The 25,305-nt window shown below is 49.6% G+C and overlaps 1 protein-coding gene across 1 annotated transcript; it reads right to left on the bottom strand.

Moving 5' to 3' along the window:
* Nucleotides 1–2,557: 2,557 nt before the first annotated feature.
* On the bottom strand, nucleotides 2,558–14,131 carry PSTK (phosphoseryl-tRNA kinase). The gene is given in 7 exon segments (XM_049764505.1): nucleotides 2,558–2,729; nucleotides 2,732–2,760; nucleotides 5,631–5,724; nucleotides 6,604–6,679; nucleotides 8,806–9,004; nucleotides 10,184–10,475; nucleotides 13,873–14,131. Coding segments are annotated over 7 exon segments (1,077 nt in total). The 5' UTR covers nucleotides 14,089–14,131; the 3' UTR covers nucleotide 2,558.
* Between the last annotated feature and the right edge of the window lie 11,174 nt (nucleotides 14,132–25,305).

Genomic DNA, 25,305 nt, shown 5'->3' with positions numbered 1-25,305 from the left:
CTTGTTTTCTGTGTACTTTCCAAAATTTGGTTTTTAATGTGGTGCAGATATTTAAAGTATTACTTATTAATTGACTTCTTTCAAGAGAACATCTTGGGTCAGAGAAATAGGAGTTAATGTGTGCTGACCAAGGCTGGATCCTGGGCACAGAGCCAGGAGTAAGGCCTGACCACTGCTGATTGTGGCCCAATCCCACCCCCCCTAAAAGGATCTTGCTTAATATCTATAAACCAAAAAGAAAACCACCTCCTGTCAGTAACTAAAAGGAAATTCTGGTTGTATGTGCCCATGAAACCCCAAGTGCCAAGTCAGTGGGTCTTCATCCCTCCCTTCCAAATACTAAGTAAGCCATTCAAGTGAGCATTGTGACTTTCCACTCAGCCTCAAGTAGTCTTACCTGCATTGGCCCGAGAAACAGCCTCCAGACAAGCAGAGCTCTCCCTAGTCAAATCCCAGGGTTACAATCCTCTGTCACCCTGTCACTTAAATCCCTCATAACTCAGAAGTTTTAGTGCCACCCCTTCAAACTGTCTAACTTGGCCCTAGTACTGATTTAGCGCTACAAAGGAACAGGTTAATACTGTCTGGAAGCTTTATGGTTCATTTGTTTTCCTCACTTCTATTTTATTCTTCAAAGAAAAGCAATACTCCAAAAATAGAAAGTGAACAGTAAAAGTGAGCTCTCTTTGAAAAAACAAGTTTAACTCATATCCTGGGCCAAATAGTGACGGAGTTTTCTGACAACTAAATACAAATTTTTTTTGAAAATGTATTTAAACATAGAAAAGATTTTTTTTATAATTACAAATCATTATAATTCTTACTTTTCCTACTTTGAAGAGCACAGTTGATTATTCCAAAAGGTGTCAATGCTCGAAAGCTACAATTATTCTAATGCACTAAAATGGTTGACGTAAATGTACTTTAAGGAACTCTTTTTGTATGATAATTTAAAAAATTACATTGAGGGTATTATTTAAGAAGGTCTGTGAGTTAAGTTCTATATTTGGGAAGATGTTAATTTCTTCCATTAAGTATTGAAAAATGTTTTTTTTTGTTTTATTTTTAATCAAGTATCTTTATAGAAATGAATTGTTGGGAAAAGTTTAACATTGCACTATTTATAGTACTTTGCTGTTACAGGCAATGTTCTGAAACTATTTTTGTCAGTGAACATAAGTTTTAGATTTTTTAAAAGTGGGTAGATTATTTATCTCCACTAATATTTTTTTAAAGAAACTGTGAAGAGATTAACGGGATAATTTTTATTTCAGATTTTACTAATGTACTATATGTACGTTTCAGCTTCTTGAAATTCAAGTAAAGGCTAGGTAGACTTTTACTTTGAGAAAATTCCATTGGATATTTTCCAGTGCTATTTCATTTTTGAAATAAGTGTGTGTCATTTGTATGCAGAATTGACAAATGGAATATTACTAAAGTATGTTCAGAGATAAATCTTACTTTGAGTTATACAAAAATATTATCAAATGGATATATTATAATTAAGATTTTCCCTTCTAAAGACTTTTCAATACTCAGAAGGTATATGATTTCTAGCACTTGTTTTTGTTAATAATTGCTTTGATATGTAACATTTTGTATGCAAAACATAAAACCTGAGTATGTTTGCATAACCACAGCATAAATGTTTAGGGATTCCAGAAAGCCAATTAATGTGGAAATAACTAGTATGTAGTTCATATTGTAAAATAAAGCTTTGCTTTTGTAATATATGAATAAAGAAATAACACTTTCTAATGATCTCAATTTTTCTTTGTTGAAAACTAAGATCAAATTAGATTTTTCTAGCTTATTTTCTAGCACAGCCTGTGAAATGCCAAGTTAAAGAAAGAACAAGGTTATATGATTACAGGTTGAATTTCTAGAAAATCTCGAGTCTAGAAAACAGCTCCATAGAACCTCATCATGTGTGTCCCCCACCGACTTCTCTCCAGTGTGACTCTCACTTGCCCTGGTGCTGGTTCCCATGTCACACTGGATATGGATGACTAGCTGCAGTGACTTAGGCCATTAACATGGGTCATTCAAAATTGAGACTGACTCACTTTTTGGGGGGGGGGCGGGGTTCACACCCAGCAATGCTCAGGGGTTATTCCTGGCTCTAAGCTCAGAAATCGCCCCAGGCAGGCTTGGGGGACCATATGGGATACTGGTATTCCAACCAGTGACTTTCCTCATGCAAGGCAAACGCCTTACCGCCGTGCTATCTCTCTGGCCCCCCGACTTGACACTTTTAAGTCCTTAGTGAAATCGTATCACTACATCTACAAAACATCCAGTAATACAGGATTTTGGGAGCAGTGGGTTTAGCAACACCTGGTGGCACTGCGGTTCCTCCTGGCTCTGAGCCCAGAAATCACTCCTCGCGGTTCAGGGGGGACCATATGGGATGCTGGGGATCGAACATGAGTCCGTTCTGTGTTAAGCCTGCATGCAGAGAAAACCCACTTGTGCTGTTGCTCCAGCCCCCCCTTAATACAAGTTTTCTTAATCTACAAAGTATCCCAAACCCAGCCATTTGGAGATTCTGAAGTTTAGTGATTCTTTGGAATATATTTGTGTACAATGTTATTTTTCTCATCACTAAAGCAGGAGATGAGGTTGGATGAAGGAGTAGTTAAAGGACAGCACAGGTATTTCTTATTTCCTTGTCTTAGATCTTCCAAAAACTCTGCTTTGAGCTTGTTAAGGTCTTCGGCCCAGAACACTTCAAGTTGGAAGGAGACACTTGTTCATCTGAAATGAAAAGATTAGTGACTAATGTTTGAGCGAGTCAAGTCAAGCTGAGCTGTCTAAGAACATCAGGAATGACTTCATAACTTCATGCAAACCAGCCACATCCTGTGAATCCCACCTGAGCAGCCAGCAGCTCTGTGGGAAGAAGTGACATGAGTGCGGACAAGCAAACGGCCGAGGCATTCTAATAACTGAACACAGGAAAGGTGGGAACAAAAGACAGGCCTGAAAGATGAACTTTCTGATCTTGAATCTATAATGAGGCCAAAAAATAATTCAAAATCACACTTGGGTTTTGCAGTGAGCCATGTCTAGAACTAACTACAGGCACAAGATCTGGCTTTTAAAAAGCTAATATGTAATTCACTTTCCATAAGCTTATTCCAACAAAACCATTAATCAGCTATTTTGGTCTACTGTGCAGTACATATGGCTGTCACCGCAGTCAATTTAAGGACACTGTCATGTCACCTGAACCCGTACCCAGCACACCCTCCTGTGCTAACCTTGGGTGATACCCTAGCCCTCAATGTTGAAATCCTGAAGGCTCCAAAATTCGTAGGTTTTTGTTTTGTTTTGGGGGCACACCCAATGGTGCTTAGGGGTTCCTCCTGGCTCTGTACTCAGGAATCACTCCTGGCAGGCTCCGGAGACCATATGGGATGCTGGGTATGGAACCTTGGTTGGCTGTGTGCCAGGCAAGTGCTTTCTTGCTGTACTATCGCTTTGGTTCAAACTGCAAAGTCTTAAGCCCCCGAACCCCCCAATCTTCAAAGAGAAAAGTTCTGGGAAAAAATTTTAAGACATTTATTTTGTGTTTGGGAGCCAAAAAAATTCTGCTATACAATTGCAAGGTCTGGAAAGATACAGTACAGCAGGCAGAGTGCTTGCCTGGCACATGGGTGACCTATATTCCATTCCTGCACCACATATGGTCCACCAAACACTGCCAGGAGTAAACCTGAGCACTGTGGGATGTGATCTGAGTCAACACCCCACCCCAACTTACATGTGAGTCAGCTTAAAAGCAGTTTGGTACACACTGTTTTCCTAATGTTCTGGGGGCTCTGTTAAGGTGCCAATTAGCACCAAACAGGGAGTGGGAAGCAGAGACTAGAATCAGGGAAACAGTCCTAGCAACACTGCACACCGAGATCCCAGCCTTTCAATTGATTTGGATAAAAATGTTACTTAATCTGTTCAGAAACTTTTTCCCCTTTTGTAAAATCACACTGAGTCAGAAACACAACAAAAGGGTTAAGACAACTGAGTTTGCATTCAGATGACCTTGGTTCTACCTCATGGTCCCTTAGCATCACCAGGAGTGAACCCTGAGCAGAGTCAGCTGTGGCTGCAAGCCCCTACCCCCATCTCCACACACCAAAAAAATAAAAGGTGGGGGTGGAGGAGGCCAGAGTGATAGTACAGCAGGAAGGGCATTTGCCTTGCACACAACCAACCCTGGTTGGACCCCTGGCGTTCCCTGAGCCCTCCAGGAATGATTCGTGAGTGCAGAGTCAGAAGTAACCCCTGTACATTGTGGGGTGTGGGCCAAAAACAAAATAAACATATCAAATATGTCCCCTAGAGCCTCAGCACTGCCCAAAGGGTTGCCCAGATAGATAACTGCCTGGCTTCATTCAATTTGATTTTTTTTGTTTGTTTTTTTTTTTTTGGGGGTCACACCTGGCTGTCTGCTCAGAAATAGCTCCTGGCGGGGCAGGGTGGTGGCGCTAGAGGTAAGGTGCCTGCCTTGCCTGCGCTAGCCTAGGATGGACCGCGGTTCGATTCCCCGGCATCCCATATCGTCCCCCAAGCCAGGAGCGACTTCTGAGCGCATAGCGAGGAGTAACCCCTGAGCGTCAAATGGGTGTGGCCCAAAAACCAAAAAAAAAAAAAAAAAAGAAATAGCTCCTGGCAGGCACGGGGGACCATATGGGACAGCGGGATTCCAATCAACCACCTTAGGTCCTGCAGGCAAACGCCGCTGTGCTATCTCTCCGGGCCCCCCGTCAATTTGATTTTTATTCCTTGTCTGCCTCTGCTGGAAACAGTGACTCCACTAAGTTTGACATGGCACTGCTCACCTAGAGGTGCTGAGGTGGCAGTGGGGGTGGGGGTGTGCAAGGCCACACCAGGTGGTACTGGCTGGCGGGGTCATACAGTGTCAGCGTTTGAGCCCAGGCCTCTAAACAATGTTCGTGTCCCTGAGTGCTAAGTCCCCAATTCCCCCACGCCCTTTTTTGGTTTTTGGTCTGGGCCACACCAGGCTATGCTCTGGGGTAACTCATGGCAGTGCCATGAGGGAATTCAAAGCCAGCTCAGCTGTGGCTAGCAAGACAAGCCCCATCCCCACTGTGTTCTCCGGCCGTTGGTCCCACTGACCCACACAGTCATCTTTCTCAAGAATAAGGCCCGAAAAATGAGAGCACAGCAGGTAGGGCATTTGCCTTGCATGTGGCCAGCCTGGGTTTGATCCCTGGCATTCCATATGGTCCCTGGAACCTGCCAGGAGTGATTTCTGAGTACTCTGACCAATGTGGCCCAATTCCTGCCCCCCCCCCTAAAAAAAAGCCCAGGACAGGATAGAAGTGTCTCTAACCACCTGAAGGGGTACCAGGAGCTCTCAGAACTATTCAATCTGTGGGCTCAGGCACCCAAGCTGCAACTTAACCACCTCATACCCAGTGCACTAAGGGTTTATTCCTGGCACTGCTCAGGAATGACTCCTGGCTCTGCACTCAAGGATCACTTCTGGTGGTGCTCAGAGGATCATATGTGGTACCAGGGACTGAATCCAGGTTAGCCCTATGCAAAGCAAATGCCCTACAAGTTGCATTATTTCTCAGGCCCCTCAACCCTGAATGTACCTTTTGCTGCCTTCATTGTCTGCGAGACAATCCTTCGGAGAATTTGATCAGTTTGATGGAAGACGTTGTTTGAACAAATGATTCTGTCTGTTTCCTAAACAATAAAGACATTTGTGACTGATGAGTTTAAAGGGAGGGAACATGTATTGAAGAAATAAAACGGAAAAGAATGGGGCAGAGCTATAGTATAGCAGAGAGGGTGTATGCCTTGCATGTGGCTGACCGGGTTCCATCCCCGGCATCCCATATGGTCCTCAGAGCCTGTGAAGGAAAAGGAAGGGAAGGGTAGGGTTGTGGTTTGTTTTGTTTTGTTTTTTTGGGTCAGACCCAGTGACACTTGGAACACTCCTGGTTCTGTGCTCATAAGTTGCTCCTGGCAGGCATAGGGGACCATATGGGATGCTGGGAATCGAACTACCATCTATCTGTTCCAATCAGCTGCGTGCAAGGCAAACGCCCTACCACCATACTATCTCTCCAGCCCCAAGAAAAGATTTTTATCCAGTTTTCCTCTATTACTCTGGAGAGCGTGATGGGGCCACGTGTGTAGTCCTGGGGTCCACCTGCATATGCACCTTTCAGGTCGCTCTCGGTAGAACTTGGAAGACCACGATACTTGGTTCCTGTATAAAAAGCATGCATCCAGGCTGCTCAGCACCCTGCCTGGCCACCTGAGGAGAATCTAAGTGTGATATACCCAGCTGTAAATTGGGGTTCATGGTAGTGGGGAGCTCCTGGAAAACAAAAGTCTCCTCAGTGTCTGCTGTTGCCATTCCAAGCTCTGCTACCTTCATGTTCACATGACAGCAATATGCTGCAGGTCTAGTGGGGGTTTCTCCTGCACCCCACTGCACCCCAGTCTGAGGCTGATGAGATATAGAGGCAGAGACAGTTTCTTGGTCCTCCTTCTGCCCATTTCTCATGTGGCTCCCCAGCAAGGATTTCCGGCTGTCCTCCGCTCTGCTGTACCCACCTTCTGTTCTGCTTGGTCGTCCATGGCCTTCACAGGATGGTCCAGGGTGTCGAGCAGGAACTCAGTCAGCCTCTGGCTTTAAGAGAAAGTGGCTCTGAGTGGAAGCTCACTGCAAAGAGCTGCTTCCACAGTGCTGGCGTATCTGGAATCCATCACTACAGGAGGGAATCTCAGTGCCCATATCTAAAAGAAGAACAGCTGGAACCCACCTCTGCTTGCAAAATCCAGATAAGTTATCAACAAGACAATCGTCGTCCACTGGGAAACTATAAGTTTCCCAAGACTCAAAATCTTTTGTTGTTTTGTTTTTTGGGAGACTGTACCCAGTAGTGCTCAGGAGCTACTCCAGATCAGTGCTCAGATGTTACTCAGCTTGGTGCCTGGAAGACTGTGCTCTCTCTTCAGCTCTCATAAGCTCTGAGAGGACACGTAGTCTTTACTTTTTTGTCTTCAATTCAGATACTGGACAGAAGTGGACAAAGTTCCTGACTGGTCAAGGGGCCTTGAGGGGTCAGAGACTCCTGGGCCTCTATCTAAAGAGATGTTTTGAGCAGCTTTTCTTTCTTTCTTTCTTTCTTTTCTTTTCTTTTTTCTTTCTTTTCTTTTCTTTTCTTTTCTTTTCTTTCTTTCTTTCTTTCTTTCTTTCTTTCTTTCTTTCTTTCTTTCTTTCTTTCTTCTTTTCTTTCTTTCTTTCTTTCTTTCTTTTCTTTCTTTCTTTCTTCTTTCTTCTTCTTCTTTCTTTCTTTCTTTCTTTCTTCTTTCTTTCTTTCTTTCTTCCTTCCTTCCTTCCTTCCCTTCCTTCCTTCCTTCCTTCCCTTCCTTCCTTCCTTCCTTCCTTCCCTTCCTTCCTTCCTTCCTTCCTTCCTTCCTTCCTTCCTTCCTTCCTTCCTTCCTTCCTTCCTTTCTTTCTTTCTTTCTTTCTTTCTTTCTCTCTCTCTTTCTTCTTTCTTCCTTCCTTCCTTCCTCCCTCCCTCCCTCCCTCCTCCCTCCTTTCTTTCTTTCTTTTCTTTCTTCTTTCTTTCTTTCTTTCTTTCTTTCTTCTTTCTTTCTTTCTTTCTTTCTTTCTTTCTTTCTTTCTTCTTTCTTTCTTTCTTTCTTTCTTTCTTTTCTTTCTTTCTTTCTTTCTTTCTTTCCTCCCCTCCCTCCCTCCCTCCCTCCCCCCCCCCTCCCTCCTCCCTCTCTTTCTTTCTTTCTTTCTTTCTTTTTTCTTTCTTTTTCTTCTTTCTCTTTCTTTCTTTCTTTTTCTTTCTTTCTTTCTTTCTTTCTTTCAGTGTGGTTTTTGGGCCACACCCTGTGACACTCAGGTGTTACTCCTAGCTATATGCTCAGAAATCGCTCCTGGCTTGGGGGACCAGGTGAGATGCCAGGGGATCGAACTGCAGTCTGTCCTAGGTCAGACGTGTGCAAGGAAACTCCTTGCCGCTGCGCCACTGCTCAAGCTTCTTTTTCTTTTGTTTCTGTTTTTGGACCACACCTTGCAATAGATGTTCAGGGCTGACTCCTGGCTCTGCACTCAGTTTATTCCTGGTGGAGCTCAGGGAACCATTTGAGATGCCAAAAATGGAACCTGGATCAGCAGTGTGCAAAGCAAATGTCCTCCTGGCAGGACTATCTCTCCGGGGCCCTCCTGGCACCTTTTTTTTCTATAAGAAAGTGACTTTTGGGGACAGAGATAACAGAGTAGGGAGGGTGTTTGCCTTATATGTGCCGACCTAGATTCGATCCCAGCTCCAATATGGTCACTGAGTCTGCCAGGTGTGATTACTAAGTGCAGAGCCAGGAGTAACCCCTGAGCACTGCCAGGTGTGGCCCAAAATAAAAAAAGAAAATAAAAAAGAAGAAAGTGAATTTTGTGGCCAGAGAGATAGCATGGTGGGGAGGGTGTTTGCCTTGCACGCAGCCAACCAGGTTTAGTCCCTGGCATCCTATATGGTTCCTGAGTCTGTGGCCCAAAAAACAAAAACAAGACAAAACAAAACAAAAAGGAATAAAGTGGCTTTCTTGGAGACATAAGAGATGGCTGGGCAGGTTGAGCATAGCCTTCACACTAGACAGGACTGGTTCGATCCCTGGCACCGCCTGATCCCCCTGAGCCCTACACAGGGAGTCACAAGTGGGAAGGAAACTTCCTATCCCTGGATCTGGTGAGCACTAGAAAGCCAGCATTGGGGTGGGGCACCAAGAGCACTGTGGAGTGAGTACCTGTCATAGGACGCACACATGGTGCTTGGGATCGTGAGGCTGTGATGCTCCCACGAGTTCTTCTCGGGATTGGGCTTCTCCAGCTTCTCTGCCATCTGGCTCAGGATTCCAGCAGGCACAGGCCGAGCTCTCCGTGCATTTCGTGCCAAGCACATGTCCAGGGGACAGTCGAAGAAGAGCTGGCAAAAGCCTAAGGAATCTGCATGCCAGGGGACAGGGAGACAGGTATCATCCCCCCACACACATACCATGAGCAGAGGGCAGAAGGTCCCAGCAGTGAAGAGATAAAAACAAAGCTACAAGGTCTGGGGAGCCAGAACAAGAACACAGCGGGGAGGGTATTTGCCTTGTATGTAGCCGACCCAGGTTCAATCCTTAGCATCCTTTTATTTATTTATTTTTATTGTTTTTTGTTTTTTGGGCCACACCAAGTGACGCTCAGGAGTTTCTCCTGTCTGTGCACTCAGAAATCACTCCTGGCTTGTGGGACATTGGGGATGCCAAGTATCAAACCAGGTCCGTCCTGGGTCAGCCGCGTGCAAGGCAAATGGCCTACCACTACACTGTCACTCTGGCCCGATCTATCCCCAGCATCTTATATGGTCCCCGAGCCTGCCAGAAGTGATTCCTGAGCACAGAGCCAAGAGTAACCCCTGAGCTCCACTGAATGTGACTCAAAAACCAAAACGCATCAGAGCAATAGCACAGAGATAGGGTGTGTGCTTTGCATGCAGCTGATCTGGGACAGACCCGGATTTGATCCCCAGCATCCCGTATGGTCCCCCAGCCTGCCAGGAGCTATTTCTGAGTGCAGAGCCAGTAGTAGCCCCTGAGCACCTCTGGGTGTGGCACAATTCCCCCCCCCCCAAAAAAAACCAAAACAACAAAAGCTGGGAATAATCCATATTTTGTGGGTTTTCCTGTTTGTCTTGGGGCCACACCTGGCATGTTCTGGGGTTACTATTACTCCAGTCCTTGTGGCTATCCAGCTTTGAGAATGAAGTAAATCCTGTATTCAGAGTGATAATACACCAGGAGGGGCATTTGCTTTAGTAAACATACAGCCATTGGCACCCCACATGGTCCTCCAACTTCAGCCCCACTAGGAGTAATACTTCAGCACAGCTAGGTTTGTAGCACATTAGGAGTCTCCTAACCCAATCAACTCTCCCTAGGAGACAGAAGTGATTTCGATCAGCAAATAGACATATCTATGTGTCAGGAAAATCAAGGGCATTGCTTGATATCTGAATTTGCTTTGGGGCCCATACCTGGTGGTAATTGGAGGGATAGGGCCAACCAAGGGGTGTAAGAATCAATGCTCCATCCCTCTGCCCCAGACCCCCAGCCCCGGGAAGAGAAGGAAAAGGCCCCTCACATCTCCGAGCCAGCTGGTAGATCTCATATCTCATGCTCTGGTAGTAGAAGTTGTCGTCTAGAATCAGCAACAAGGGGCCTGTCACAGCAGCTGGGGTGAAGGGCCAGCGGGTCGGGATGTCTGGCGTGGCAGCGGAAAGCAGGTCCTGAGTCTTTAAGCATGTGACAAACTTGCTCCACATGGTGTCAGTACTCTGGGGAGGGGCAGCCAATGGGGCCCCAGCAACAGCGGCGTCCAGGAGGGACTCCAGGTATGACAGCAGCTCCCGACGACACAGTTTCCACGGGGCTAGCTGCAGCATATAAAGCAGCAGGTCAACACAGGGCCCTGGGCAGTAGGGCCATCACATCACGACACCCCCCCCTACCCTTAACTATGTTCCTCCATAACATCGATCCATTGGGGTTTTGTTTGATTTTGCACCATACCTGGCTGTGCTAGCACTTACTCCTAGCTCAGGGATTGCTCCTGGAGGGCTTGGGGAATGCTGTGGGGTGCCATGGATGAAAGGTGGGCCTGCTGCAGGGGCCTGGAAGGCACTCTACCCACTGTACTCTTTCTCTGGCTCTAGCACTGATTCTTTGGTCTCTAAACATGACTCCTTTTATCTTGCCTCCATGTACTGAAATGTACTGCTTCCACTTCTCTTCCTTGGCGTATTCCTGCCTAACTTCACAGAAGCAGCTACTGAAGACTCTGCAAGATCCCCTGGGCCTCTCATGACCCCCTGTTTTCTCCACACAGGCCATTCACCCTGATCTAGTTCCAATCAGAGATCAGAGCAGGAGTTCATGCTACAGCTCACAATATGCCCCAAACATTCCAAGGGTCTAGTTTCTAAGAAGCTCCAGAAACAGACCTTCCTTTCATCCATGAATAAATGGCTAGAGAGGGGAGGAAACTAATCCTGACAAAAGAAAGAAGAAGCAAAAATCAATATCCCATCAAAACACAACAGAGCTAAGATATATGGGTGCTGGTTTCCTTGGAAATGGAGAAAAGGACTGGATCAGCCCAAAGGGAAAGAAGAAAGGACCTGAAGCTAACATGAGGGTTGGGAAGAAGAGAGGGAAGAGAAAGGGGAGGTGGATGTGGGAAAAGAAAAGCAACAGTTTTGCACACTGACAGTATCGTAGCCAATGAGGTTTATCTGAGACACCATTATTGCTAAAAGAAAAGCAACAGCTTGCACTGCTCAGCTGAATGCTGAGGGAACTCGGAGGGGAGACACAGGCAGGAAATCGTTCCCTCTCTTTCCTATCCACACATTACCAAGACACTGAGTAACATTCAACAAACACATCTGCTCACTCCAAGAAAAGAAAAAGTCCTACAGCTAACTCATGAGCAGGCCTTTGTTTGCAGGGAGAAAGTGAAAAAACTAACAATGAAAGTGGGAGAGAATGAGTTGTGGGGTGAGAGGGAGAAAGAAAGAGAACAGTAGGGAAGGTACTCATCTGAAATCCATCCACCCTGATTCTATTCTGGGCCCAAATAGGGTCCCGTGCCCTGCCCCATATGGTGTTGGTCCTCTGGGGAGGCAGCCAGAGTGGTCCCATTGGCAGCAGCATCCAGGAGGGACTCTAGGTGTGACAGCAGCTCCCAATGGCACAGCTTCCACAGGGCTGGCTGTGGCACACAGGGCAGTAGGTGAGCACCAACTGAACACAGTTGGCTGGGAGTCCCAAAGCAGAACCAAACAAACAAAAAAATGAGGCACTGAGCTGTGAGTACAATCATGTATCAGCAACTTTCAGTTTTTACCCAAGCGGGGAAACACTCTGACACAGATTAATCTGCAGCAACCCAGATCCTCGTGCTATATCTCACAACTGACCAAGGATGAGAAAAGTTGGGCCTTTACTGTCTAGACACAACACATTTTCTGCTATAGAAGACGCACCTGATCATTAGACTCATAGTTGTTGTTTTTTGACTTGGTTTTTGGGCCACACCCGGTGACACTCGGGTGTGTGACTAGCGCTCAGAAATTGCTCCTGGCTTGGGGAACCATATAGGATACTGGGGAATAGAACCACAATCCGTCCTAGGCTAGCGTGGGCAAGGCATACACACCTTGCCACTTGTGCCACTGCTCCGGCCCCTAGACGAACATAGTTTTTAGATGAGAAAAACAAGAGACATCAGGAGAGAGCGCCTGGGAACAACGAGCCTGCAAGGCTAAAGTATATATACAATATGCTTGTCCACAGCTGGTTAAACATTTATCAAACTTTTTTTTTACATCAGAAAATAAAAAACATTTCTTAAAATACTTTTTCATTTCGTAAATATATGAAAAAAAAGTCACAGCAGCAATCAAACAATAGCTCTATATGTGATGGTGAAAGTGCGTTAACCTGATTGCTCATACTATGTGGAAACGTGGTGGAGCTTGTAAATCCAGGTCAGCCATGAACAAGGCAAACCCTTTCTGCTGTACTATCTCTCCCAACTCTTCCCTTCTCTTCCTGTCCCTTCCCATTCCTCCCTTCCTCCTTTCTTTCCTTTCTTCCTTCCATTTTTGGGCCACACCCAGTGGCACTCAGGGATTACTCCTGGTTCTGTGCTCAGAAATCGCTCCTAGAGGCACTCAGGGGTTACTCCTAGCTCTGTGCTTAGAAATTGCTCCTGGAAGGTTCGAGGATGGAACCTGGGTCCACCCTGGGTCGGCAGCATGAAAAGCATGCAAGGCAAATGTGCTATCACTCTGGCCCCATGAATTTAACTTTTTTCTTAAAAATTTTTCTTGGGCTGGAGAGATAGCACGGAGGTAAGGCATTTGCTTTGCATGCAGAAGGACGGTGGTTTGAATCCTGGCATCCCATATGGATCCCCGAGCCTGCCGATGGGTGAAACTCCCCTAGTCCCTCCCCCCAAAAAAGTGTTCTCCAGGGGCCGGAGTGACAGCGGTAGAGCGTTTGCCTTGCACGCGGCTGACCCAGGACGGAACTGGGTTCAATCCCCGGGGTCCTATATGGTCCCCCAAAGCCAGGAACGATTTCTGAGCACAGAGCCAGGAGTAACCCCTGAGCGTCACTGGGTGTGGCCCAAAACAAAACAAAAAGAAATAAACAAAAAAGACGTAATACTCATGGGACTTGAGTGACAGCACAACGGTGGGGCATTTGCCTTGCACACAACTGACCAGGGTTCCATCTCCGGCACTCTGTAGTGCCCCGAGCCTGCCAGAGTGACCCCCTGAGCGAAGGGCCAGGAGTAAACACTGCCTGGTGGACCCCAAAACAACAACAAAGTGTTTTCCAAATTCTCACCAAAACCTGGGTTCTTTGGCGGCTTAATGTACAACCAGTTGCGTGGAAATTCTGGGGAACGTCCGTGCCTCTCCTAGCCCACCTGACACTCCCTTTACAGAATCGACAACACATTTGCCCCAACTAGACAGATCCCAGTTTTCATGGGTTCAGTGATATTTGTCTGTTTGGTTGGTTTTTGGGTCACACCAGCAGCGTTCAGGGATTCCCTCCTGGCTCTACGCTCAGAAATCGCTCCTGGCAGGCTCGGGGGACCATAAGGGATGCCGGGATTCGAACCACCGTCCTTCTGCATGCAAGACAAACGCCCCACCTCCGTGCTATTAGCTTTGCCTCTAGTCCCAGGGAGGAATTTCGCCCCCCAGGAGGGCGTGGCTTGTACCTTTCATCAGGTCCCGCCCCTTCCGCACTGACCAATGGCCGCGCGCCCTCCTCTTCCGGGAACGCGTCCGGCATGACGTCATCGTAGGCGACGACGCCGACGGCCCAGCCTAGCTCCTCCCGGAGCCGGTGGCCGAGGGCGCGCGCGCAAGTTGATTTTCCTGACGCGGGGAGGCCGCATAGGACGCAGAGCCCCAGCTTCCGCGGCTCCTCGCCGCGCACTCCTCTGCCATTCTCCCCGGATCGCATGCTGTCCAGCGAGGACCCAGGTCGCGCCGCCGGCCACTTGCCTATGGCGCCGTTGCCTGCCTGGCGCGCACGCGCACTCTTCCGGGCCCGCAGCGCCCCCTGGCGTCCCGAGGGAGAACTGGCGATGCCGAGGCCGTGCGGGCCGCTGGGGGTCTCCTTGGAGTCCAGATGTTGCGCGTTGTTGGCGCTGTCCAAGGTGGAGAGTTTATCTGTGGTTCATCACGCTCCTCCCCCAGGAACGCAATTGCCCGCCTTTGGAATTTGCAGCTGGGCTTTGTAACCCTGAAGTCCCTCCCGTCCCCGAAACAATCCCAGAAAAGACTTTTTTTTTTTTTAAACCCTAGCTGTCTAGCAGCTCCAGGAGGACAAAGGAGAGGATAAAGTTCACCTCTCTCCTCGCAGTACGAGATGGAGGGAGTTTAGTCAATACTAGGCGCACCCCAACACCTTTAGAGGTGTTGGCAGCAGGCGGGCAGAGATAAGGCCAGGAAGGAAACATCTTGTGCATGCTTCAGAGAACGGGAGAAATTGTGGGTTTTGTTTGTTTTGTTTTATTTTTTTGGATTTTGGGTCACACCCGGCAGCGCTCAGGAGTTACTCCTGGCTCTATGCTTAGAAATCATTCCTGGCAGGCTCGGGGGACCAAATGGGATGCTGGGATTCGAACCACGGTCCTTCTGCATGCAAGACAAATGCCTTATCTCCATGCTATCTCTCTGGCCCCGTTGTTATTTATAAAAGGGCCTGAGCGATAGTATAGTGGGGTCATTTGCCCTTGCACGCAGCTGACCCGAATTCGATTCCCAGCCCAGCGAGAAATGACTCCCTGAGCACTGACAGGCACTAAAGGACCCTAAAGTTAACCAAAAACCAAGTAAACTATTGACTTAGAGCAGGGGTCCTCAAACTTTTTAAACGGGATCAGTTCACTGCCTCTGGTTGTTGGAGGACCGGACTATCATAGTTTAAAAAAACAATCAATGAACAATAGATGATCCCTGTCTGAAACTGAGAGGGAGTTGTGCTACTGCGCACACCCCACACAGCCGCACTGCAGGCCAGGACTAGTTGGCGGCTAAGCAGGACAGGCAGCAGTGGCAAAAACACCTGCTTCTGATAAATGTCCTTGGTGGGCCGCATGTGGCTCGTGGGCCATAGTTTGAGGACACCTGATTTAGAATTTAGATGTCTGCATGGTTTTCATGTTTAGGTTCAGAGGTGATTTTGGGTGTCCTTCTGCAAACACCTACCCTTATGTTAGGGAGATTCTGTGGCCCAGAAAAAGACTCTACTGGGCCCGGAGAGATAGCACAGCGGTGTTTGCCTTGCAAGCAGCCGATCCAGAACCAAAGGTGGTTGGTTCAAATCCCGGTGTCCCATATGGTCCCCCGTGCCTGCCAGGGGCTATTTCTGAGCAGACAGCTAGGAGTAATCCCTGAGCACTGCCGGGTGTGGCTCAAAAACCAAAAAGAAAAAAGAAAAAGAAAAAGACTCTACTGTGATGGAGCAGTTACTGAATGTGGCTCTGAAATCCACTGGGTGGCAGCATAGAACATTGTTTAAGTTTCCTGAAACTATGGCCCTCAGATCATATGCGCATCGCCAAGGACACTTATCTGGCCTGCCTTGTGTTTTTGCTGCCACTGTCTGCCCTGCTTAGCAGTCAACTCACCCCCAGTCCACAGTGAGCATGTGTTGAATGTCACACTCTGACTCCCTGTCTCTTGACTCCTCCTCTCAGACTCAGGCAGGAGTCCTCAAACTACAGCCCAAGGGCCACTATTGTTTATTGGGCCACATTCTACGGCACTCAGGATTACTCCTGGCTCTGCGCTCAGAAATTGTTCCTGGCAGACTGGAGGGGGCCCAATATGGGATGCCGGGGTTAGAATCTGGGTTTGTCCCTGGTTGGCCATGTGCAAGGCAAACATCCTACCCCTGTGCTATTTCTCTGGCCCAGTTTTGTGTTTTAACTGTAGTCCGGCCCTCCAACAATCTGAGGGATAATGAACTGACTCCCTGCTTAAAAATTTTGAGGACTCCTGGTGTAGAGTACCAGAGTAAACATATTGGATACCTTGATCTAATAATAGAACCAGAGCACACTTGGGCATGTGAGCTTATATTTTGCTCCCTACATGCATTTCCCACCCTGTGTCAGAGCTCCCTACTTCAGCCTGCTGGAAAGACTACTCTTACTGTATTTACAGTGTCCCTCTTCCCACTTGGCACCCCAGAAATAACTATTTCACAGTGCACATCTGTCCAGTGTTCTGCTCTCCACAGGCTGCCTATTTATGCACATAGATGAGAGGAGGTGGGAAAAGTTCTCATAACTAGTCCTTTATCCCACCTGTCCTCAGTGTTTGAGGTAAAGTCAAAATCTTTGAGTCACATACATGTCAAAAATGGGTGATGGCAATGAGGGCAGAGGAGTGGGGTGGGGGGCACCAGTAGTAAGGGGAAAGAGTGGCCGGATAAAGGCAGAGGGATTGGGTGTATGAGGTCTGGGAAGACCCAGTGGCAGCAGGGCCTCACTGGGTTTGGACCTGGGCTGTAGGGCACTGCTATCTGAAGCCTCTCCTTTACCTCCACATCTAGTGCCTCTGAAATTCCTGTTTTTGCTGCCTTCACTCATTTCTGGACCTGACAAAGTCACTTTAATGAGAACAGCATCTAGGGGCTGGAGTGAAAGCACAGTGAGAGGGAGGGCACATACTGCATGGGATCAGCCTGGGTTTGATCCCTGGTATCCCATATGTTCCCCTGAGCCAGGAGAAGTGAGTTAGAGCTAGGAATCAGCCCTGAGCACCACTGGGTGTGATCCAACCCCCAGAAAGAACAGCTGCATCCATTGTTTTGAAATACAGAATTTCAGGTTTAATTTTATGTTTCACACCCTCGGTAGGGCCATTGAATATACAGTAATACCTAGGTACCCAAATACATTAATACTTGCTACCCAGATACATTAATATTTGGGGGATACACTGATTACTCCTGGCTCTGTGCTCAGGGTTCACTCTTTATGGGGCTCAGGGACCATACGTGGCGCTGGGGTTGAAGCAGGTGAGTGGCATGCAGGGCCAGTGCTACCTGCTGTGCTCCCACTCCGGTCCCAAGAGGAGCCCCGGGAGTGGTCCCTGGCACCATCATGAGTCATCCTGAGCACAAAGTCTTGAGTCACCCTCAGCATTTTTCGATATAGTCCTGATACACCTTTTCTCGGTCTTTGGTAGTAAAAACAAGTCGTTATTAGCAGATTGTCTTCGTGGATTTCTGTGGCCGAGGCTAATTTGGGACCAGTCGGGCATCTGTTGGTGTCTTTACTTACAGGGTAAAGCCTGATACCCTGATTTTATACCCCTGGGCTTGAGCCACCTTAGTCTGTTCAACATTTAGCCAGTTCCCAGCCTCTTCTTCTGGTACAGGTGTTGAAGCATGTTCTGGACAAACCCAGACTGTTTCCCTGTTGGGTTACACCTTATTTTACCTAAAATGAAGTTTATCCCTGGTTTCTTTGTATCTGTTTACAACTTGGTTTCACCCAAAACAAAGATTGACTTACTTGTAAACTTGGGTTTACAACTTGGGTTTTGTGTTTTAACTATAGTTCGGCCCTCCAACAATCTGAGGGATAATGAACTGACACCCTGTTTAAAAAATTTGAGGGGGGCTGGAGAGATAGCATGGAGGTAAGGCGTTTGCCTTTCATGCAAGAGGTCATCGGTTCGAATCCCAGCGTCCCATATGGTCCCCCGTGCCTGCCAGGAGCAATTTCTGAGCATGGAGCCAGGAGTAACCCCTGAGCACTGCCGGTTGTGACCCAAAAACCACAAAAAAAAAAAAAAAAAAAAAAAAAAAAAAAAAATTTGAGGACTCCTGGTGTAGAGTACCAGAGTAAACATATTGGATACCTTTGATCTAATAATAGAACCAGAGCACTTGGGCATGTGAACTTGTATTTTGCTCCCTACATGCATTTCCCACCCTGTGCCAGGGTGATCTCTGTACTCAATATAAACAGCAGTTCTGGCAGGCAAAGGATGCTCCATAATAGGGAGAAAACTGCCAGACTACACGTGTTTCACCCTCAGCTTGGTTTGGATTATTTCATGTCCACCCTGATTCAGACTCATTCACCTGGGCTTGGATATATGGTGTGTGGGGTGATTTTACATTTTCCCTTTGCCTCAAATGCTCACCACACTTGTTATTATCTAGTGACCTTGAGCCCATGTGTGACAATGACGGTGGAAAGAGACCTTAAGCCCTGCTCCTTCAGGTGCTCAGGGAAGAGCCTGGGTCGAGCCGAGGCCCAGGCCCAGGCCCACCAGTCCTGTCCAAAGTACCTGGCTCTATAACTCAGGGGGCTTGTGTGTCCAAGCACTGTGGGGGTGAGGGGGAAGGGCCACACCCAGACTTGAGACACATCTCGTGTGGGGCTGGCCCTCTTGGCCCCCAGGGCTGCCTTTGCCCTGACTTGGGTCACCACTACTTGCAGGGTGGAGCAGCAGCCTGGGAACACAATGACAGAGCTGGATTGACTCAGCCCAGTGAGTCCGAGGCCTATCCCCCCATTAGTGGAGACTTTTCTGGGGTGTGGGGATTGTGAGGTGCTCAGGACCCCCCCCCCCACATTTGAGCTGTGGAGATCAAGGGGGTTGTGGCTCCAAGTCTTCCAGAAACTATAGTTTCTGGTGATGGGCAAAATATTTGCATTTAAGTATAAAGGCCTCAACCTGCAGTGGGTTTAGCATTTGTCTTGCATGTGGCCAATCTGCTTTGATCCCGGGTTCCCCAGATTATCTCTCTAAAACTACCAGGAGTGACCAAAAAACAAAAGCCTTGTTTCTTGAACTATTAGAGCCGAAACTAATTTTTGTCAGTATTTAAGATGGAGAGGGACTTTTTTCGTACATTGACAGTTTTAGGGAGTTTTGTTCTAAAATAGGGACTCATGAGAGACCTTATGTTCATTGGTGAGTCACTTGGCAGCTGTGCAGGAGTTGGTGTGTATTCCCCAGCTCCTACCAGGTCCCTGAGCACCTCCTGGGCATGGTCCTGCTTGCAGCCAGGCCCTCTGGCAGTGGCCAGCTGTGGTCCAGAAGGCCCTCCTCATGAGCCCCCCCACTGTCCCCCATATCCCCAAAGTGACTGGTGAGTCACTACAGTGCTACAGTGAGCCTATAGCCTGGGTTTGCTCAGCTGAGATTGGGCTTCCTATTGGGATGTCTGAAAAGAGTTGGTGCTGGGGGGCAAAGGGGTGGCACCACGGGGTCCCTCTTCACAGAGTATAAAGCCAGCCCACTACCACCTGCCTCCTTTCTGACACCCGATGCCCTCATGCCATGGACCCCAGGTCAGGTCCCCAGGACTGCACAGGGTCCTCCAACAGGGAGTCTTCCAGCACCAGGAGTAAGCCTTGGGCTCTGGCAGATGTGCCACAGACCCTGCCACTAGGCACCCCAGAGAGGGGCTAGGGAATCGGTTCAGGCATCTGAGTGTAGGTTTCATGGGGGTCTTGCCCCAACACCTCAGGGAACTCTGAGCACTGTTGTAATGGAGCAACAAACTAGGAACATCTCTGAGCAGTGCCCGCCAGGCCTCAAACCCGAGATATCAACAACCGTAATACAAACATGTCACCAAAATCAGGAGGTTTGCCCATGGCTGAAGGGCTCTGAGAAGGTCCAGGCATCTGCTCTCCTCTGTTCTGACCCCCACACTCATGCATCTGTTGCCCCCAAGCCCCAAACACTTTTTCCCTTGCAACCTGGAGCTTGGCTACTCGCCCTTCTTGGGAAGGAGCAGCAATAGCAGACTCGGGGCCTGAGATTCAGCCCCAGTGAGACAGTCTGGGAGAGACAGGTGGCATCTGTGCCCCTGGACGTGCCTCTAAGGGACCAGGTGAAGGTCCTGAGCTCCCACTCTGCCAACCCTGCCAGGCAGTGAGCCAAAGGAGTTTGTGTCGATCTGAGAACTGGAGCTTCAGGCCACCGTCTGTTGTATCCTTCATTACTGAAACTGTGACTCGGCCTGAGACTGACAGGGCAGCTCGGGAACTTCTGACAGCAGCAGGGACCTGTGCTCTGATGTCACAATCTGGCCTGGAACTCAGAACTGGGACGGGCTGTTCCTGGGGAGTACGGCCATACCCCCTCCGCTTCCTCTCTCCAGCTTCCAGCTTGAGCTGACCTCTCTAACGCCTGTTCGTCACTGTGACAGCTGTGCAGATGGTCCTGGCTTGGCCTAGGTGAGTGGGTCCTAGCTCCAGTGGGCCCTGGGGTCCTGGGTTTGCTGGGGTAAATGGGTCCTGGGGTCTCGGCTCAATTGGAGAAGTGAGTCCTAGCTCGAGTAGGTCCTAGGGTCCTGGGTCAGCCCAAGTAAGTGTGTCCTGGGGTTCTAGGTTGGCCCAAGGGAATTGGCTCTGCCTCCCTTGCCTGGCTACACAGCCCCATTTCAGACCAGGCAATTTGAGGGACAAAGATTACATAGGCAACGAGCGGCAAGGCTTCCCAAGGAGCTGCACCACAAGTCTTGGCTCTTTACTTGTGATCTCTGAGCCCTGGGATTGGGCAGGATTGGCAGGATCCACTAGATATTTGATGTTGGGCCACACCCAGGGGTACTCAGGGGTGACTCCTGGTGAGTCTTTGGAGACCAGATGGGGTGCCAGGGATCAAGCCTGGGCTAACCATGTGCACAGCCAGCAGCTTCTCCACTTCTCTTTGGTCTCTCCAGCAGGTCTTCAAACAGGGAGAGATGATAACTGTTTTGAGGGAGAACTAGAAACTGTCCCTGAGAGACAGTCCAGGGATGAAAGCACTTGCTTTGGGATTGGAGCGATAGTACAGCAGGGAGGGCATGAAGCCAACCTGGCTTTGATCCCTGGCATCCATAGGGTTCCCCAAACCTGCCAGGAGTAATTTCTGAGCACAGAGCCTAGAGTAACCATTGAGCACCACTGAGTGTGGCCCCCAAACCAAGAAAACAAAAGTGCTTGTCTTGCCCATGGCCAACCCTTTTTCCACCCCAGTATCTCATACTGTCCCCTGAGCCCTACCAGTAGTGCCTCCTTGAGCACAAAGCCAGGGATAAGCCCTAATCACTGGCTGGACCATCCTTCCCCTCAAAAAGGGGAAATAAAAGCAGTCCTGGAATATCACAGAAGGGGTGTGCAGGTAAGTTGGGCTTTCTTTTGGACATTTCTCAAAAAAGCACATGAATTAGTGGGACTCAGTTCTGCCTTTGAGGATTTGATCCCTGGGGTTGAGCCTTTCCCTCGCCTCCAGGCCCCTTCCTGCTGGCCAAAGGGAACATTCTGGTTCTATTGGACTCCCTCGGTCCCATCCTCCACAAACATGGTAGGGGATGAAGGTAACCTGAGATGTGGGGGGTCCTTCCTCCACAGGTGTGTGTCACAATGCTGGACTTTAAGATCGTAATTGCCATCGGAGCATGCCTCCTCTTCGCCCTGTTTGCGCTGCTGCTCGTGGTCATCTGCCTTTACTGCAAAGTGTCCAGAGCACTGAGGTGAGTACCAGACCCCATGAATGGCCGCCTCCTGCCCCTCCCCCCACCGTGGGACTATGACAGGCCCCGACACTAGGGGGTGCTGAGTTGTGTGCAGGACTCAGACCACCTGCCATGGAGGGGTGAAGGTCAGACCAGAGTGAGAGAGATTTAGGGGAACAATCTTCCCTGAGGATGACAATTGTTGGGTTCTAGGACTGAGAACCTGAGTAGGAAGGTGAATCCCAGAAGCAGGGTCAGGCTTTCTGGGGCTCAGGAAGGGCTCAGCCTATCCCGTGATTCCCTGTCCCCGACTTGCCATCACATCCAGCCTTCTTGGGAGGGTCCGTGGGGACCTGGGGCCGGGCCCCACTTTCTGGGGTGTCCTTGTGGGACGGGGTGAAAGGCTGACAGTCCGCCTGTCTCATCAAGGCCGCCAGCGGAAGAGGCGATCCTGGCCCCCACCTGCTACCCCACGGCCTCCCTCCCGGACTGCAGCCTCCCCAACTGCAACCTCCCCAACTGCAACCTTCCCAACTGCAACCTTCCCAACTGCAACCTACCCACCTGCAACCTTCCCACCTGCGAACTTTCTACCTGCGAACTTTCTACCTGCGAACTTTCTACCTGCGACATTCCTGACTGTGACCTCCCAGACGGTGACCTACCGGACGGAGACCTACCGGACTGTGACCTTTCTACCTGCAACCTCCCGGATTGCAACCCTCCGGACTGCGACCTTTCCAACTGCGACCTCCCGGACTGTACTGTCCCCTGTACCGTCCCGGACTGCAATCCGTGTACCGTCCCGGACTGCAACCCGTGTACCATCCCGGACTGCAGCCCGTGTACCGTCCCAGACTGCAACCCGTGCACCGTCCCGGACTGCAACCCGTGTACCATCCCGGACTGCAACCCGTGCACCGTCCCGGACTGCAACCCTTGTACCGTTCCGGATTGCAACGCGTGTACTGTCCCGAACTACAGCGACTGCACCATCCCGACCTGCAACACGTGTGGCGTCCCGAACTGCACCGGGTGTAACGAGTGTACCGTCTACGGGGACATGGACCCGCTGCTGCCCTGCGTGTGCAATGCCAACGAAGGTCTCTGACCAGCCCGAGTTCCTGCCAGTGCCTGCCAGTTCCCGCGTGTCCTCATAGTCTCTGTTCCCCTGACCCTTTCCTGAGCAAGTGATGGTCTTAAGCACCCAGTGTTGTGGCTGCTGGCATGAGCGCTCAGGGATGGGGGTGTGCAGCACAGGGGTTGTGGGGTGCTCTACCAGACAGTCAACCTCATCTGTGGAGCTTGGTGCCAGGAGCTTCAACAGACACCCACAGAGGTGCCCAGCAGCAGGTGGGCCACTCAGGGATGGGGACAGAGAATAAAGATAGTTAAGAACTACTTTGGGACCCACCTCATTGGTACTGGGGCCACTGGGGGTTTGCAGGCGGGGGGCTCTTCCCTGCAGCCCAGTTTTGTCTGAATTTGGAGGGGCAGGGGGGTGGGGCTCACTTCTGGCTCTGTGCTCTCTGCCCATATGTAGTGCCAGGGATAGAGGACGGTTGTCCACTTTCGAGGTGAGCCTTGCAAGCATCTACCTCAACCCCTGGATCCTCAGGTGGAGAGGCAGACACTTTTGTTCAGTTTGGGGTCACAGGCTGTCTAACACCATATGGGCAGCCACTCTTCACCTGCTGGTTTCAACCAGGCCTTTGGGCTTCCAGATGAGTCTGAAGAGGAGGGACTCAGTGCTGGCTACCTCTACAGCTATTGGGGCCCCATGGGGAGCCCTGGATTCTCCACTGGCTGCAGTAGCTCTGTAGCATCCGTAGATAGGGAAGAGTGCATGTGAGCAGCTGAGCCCTGTGCACGTTTGCCCACCTCAGGGATGGACTGGCCTCTGCACCCCAGCACCAAATGAAACACCAATTTCTTCAAGTGCCCGTGGCTTCTCTGCAGAACACCCAGTTCCTAGCAGACACTCAATGGCTCAGAGTCGGGCCGGGGATTGGGAAAAAGGACATTTTCTCTACCTCCCCAAAGCTGGAGGCCAGGAGGGCCAGGACTCAGTGTAGGGTACAGCAGGTGGTCACTGAGCAAGGCCCAGAGCCTGCACTGTCCTAGCTGGAGAGTGAGTGTGGGTGTTGCCCATTGATTTGTTTCCCTGTTCTTCAGAAAAGTCCTGACTCAAAAAATGGATGCACTTCTGGGCATGGCGTGGGAGTGAGACTGGCAGCTGGTCGTGGGGGCTTGCGGGAGCACTGAGGGAGAGTTCACTGAAGGCTCAGACTTAGGGGTCTGGAGAACAACATTCCCACCCAAGTAGCTGACCCCTGCAAGGCTGCTGTGGGCCTGTGCCAACCTGTGTGGTTCTACATAGACCAACTGGGTCCATATGGGTCCATGTGGGTCTCTGTGGGCATATGCGAGCCCGTGTGGGCACTCAGGACAGACACAGTCACAATTTGCTCTTGGCTTGACTCTGGAGAAAGTTCTTGCTTGGCCTTTCAGACTTAACCAGACTGCAGTCAAGTTGGGGGTTGGGAGAAGATCTTGGCAAGCAGGATCCCCTGCCTTCCTCCTTCCCAGCAAATCCATCTTTGGTGCGAGGTCAACTCTTGAGGCCATACAGAGGGTGGGGATTCCTTCCAGGACAGCAAATTTCTGAACCAGCATCCCATAGGCCACTGTCCTTCAGAGGGACAGGGAGGAACTGGCATCCACAGGACCCAGGACCAAATGCTTGCGCTGGCTGGGAGGAAGGCAAGTGAAGGTAGTCACAGGCCTTGGGGCTGAGTTAAGAGCTCTCCCAGTTTTGTGGTTGGGCAGCTGCCAGATTGTTCTGAGCCTAAAGCACCAAACAGCGAGGGTCTGTTCCAGTTCATTTCCTTGAGCTGAACTCATCGCTTGTCATCAGACATCACAGCTCCTGTTTCTTAGACCTTTGGGCCTCGTTCCTTCACCTACTCTGGTTTTCAGGTCTTTGACCTGATTGTGGCCTCCTAGTGGGGCCACCTGGTCCTCAGGCCTCCTTCCTGTTCTCAGGCACCAGGTGGGCCAGGCTCAGCCTCAACCTCTGTAGAGACAAGCCTCTTTGCTGATCAAATGTACCCAGTTGGCCTGTTTCTCAATGAATAGGCTTTCATGAAAGTCTCTTGTGAACAGCAGCATTGTCAGTCATGTGGGACACTCTGGAGTACTTCCAGATCAAGAACAGCACTCCAGATCAAGAACAGCAGCTCAGGGAAGTGGGAGGCAGACTCAGTCTGGGGGACCCAGCCAAGGGCAAGGGAGACAGGGGAGATGTCTGGGCTGCAGTTTCCTGACTTCCCTTTGAGAAATGTTTCATTCCAAGCCCTGGTTCCTTGTCTATGAAAGGGATAATATGCACCCCTGGTGGGGGTAATGTTGGGGATGCATGATGGATGGAAAGGTGGTTATCCACTGTCACCCCAGGAACACTGCCATTTTTTGTTTGTTTGTTTGTTTCTGGACCACACCCAGCAGTGCACAGGGATTACTCCTGACAGGTTCAGAGGACCAGGTGGGATACCAGGGATCAAACCTGGGTCAGTTGCATGCAAGTGCCTTATCTGCTATGCTATTACTCCAGCCCCTCAAGCTTTTTTTCTTTAAAAAGTTGGAGAGGGGGTAAATCCAGTGGTCCTCAGGGCTTACTCCTGGCTCTGTATACATGGA

This window comes from Suncus etruscus, chromosome 17, assembly GCF_024139225.1.
Source record: "Suncus etruscus isolate mSunEtr1 chromosome 17, mSunEtr1.pri.cur, whole genome shotgun sequence".
In the NCBI taxonomy this organism is placed as follows: domain Eukaryota; kingdom Metazoa; phylum Chordata; class Mammalia; order Eulipotyphla; family Soricidae; genus Suncus; species Suncus etruscus.
The sequence above is the reverse complement of the archived record's forward strand: the minus strand, read 5'-3'. Positions and strand labels throughout refer to the sequence as shown.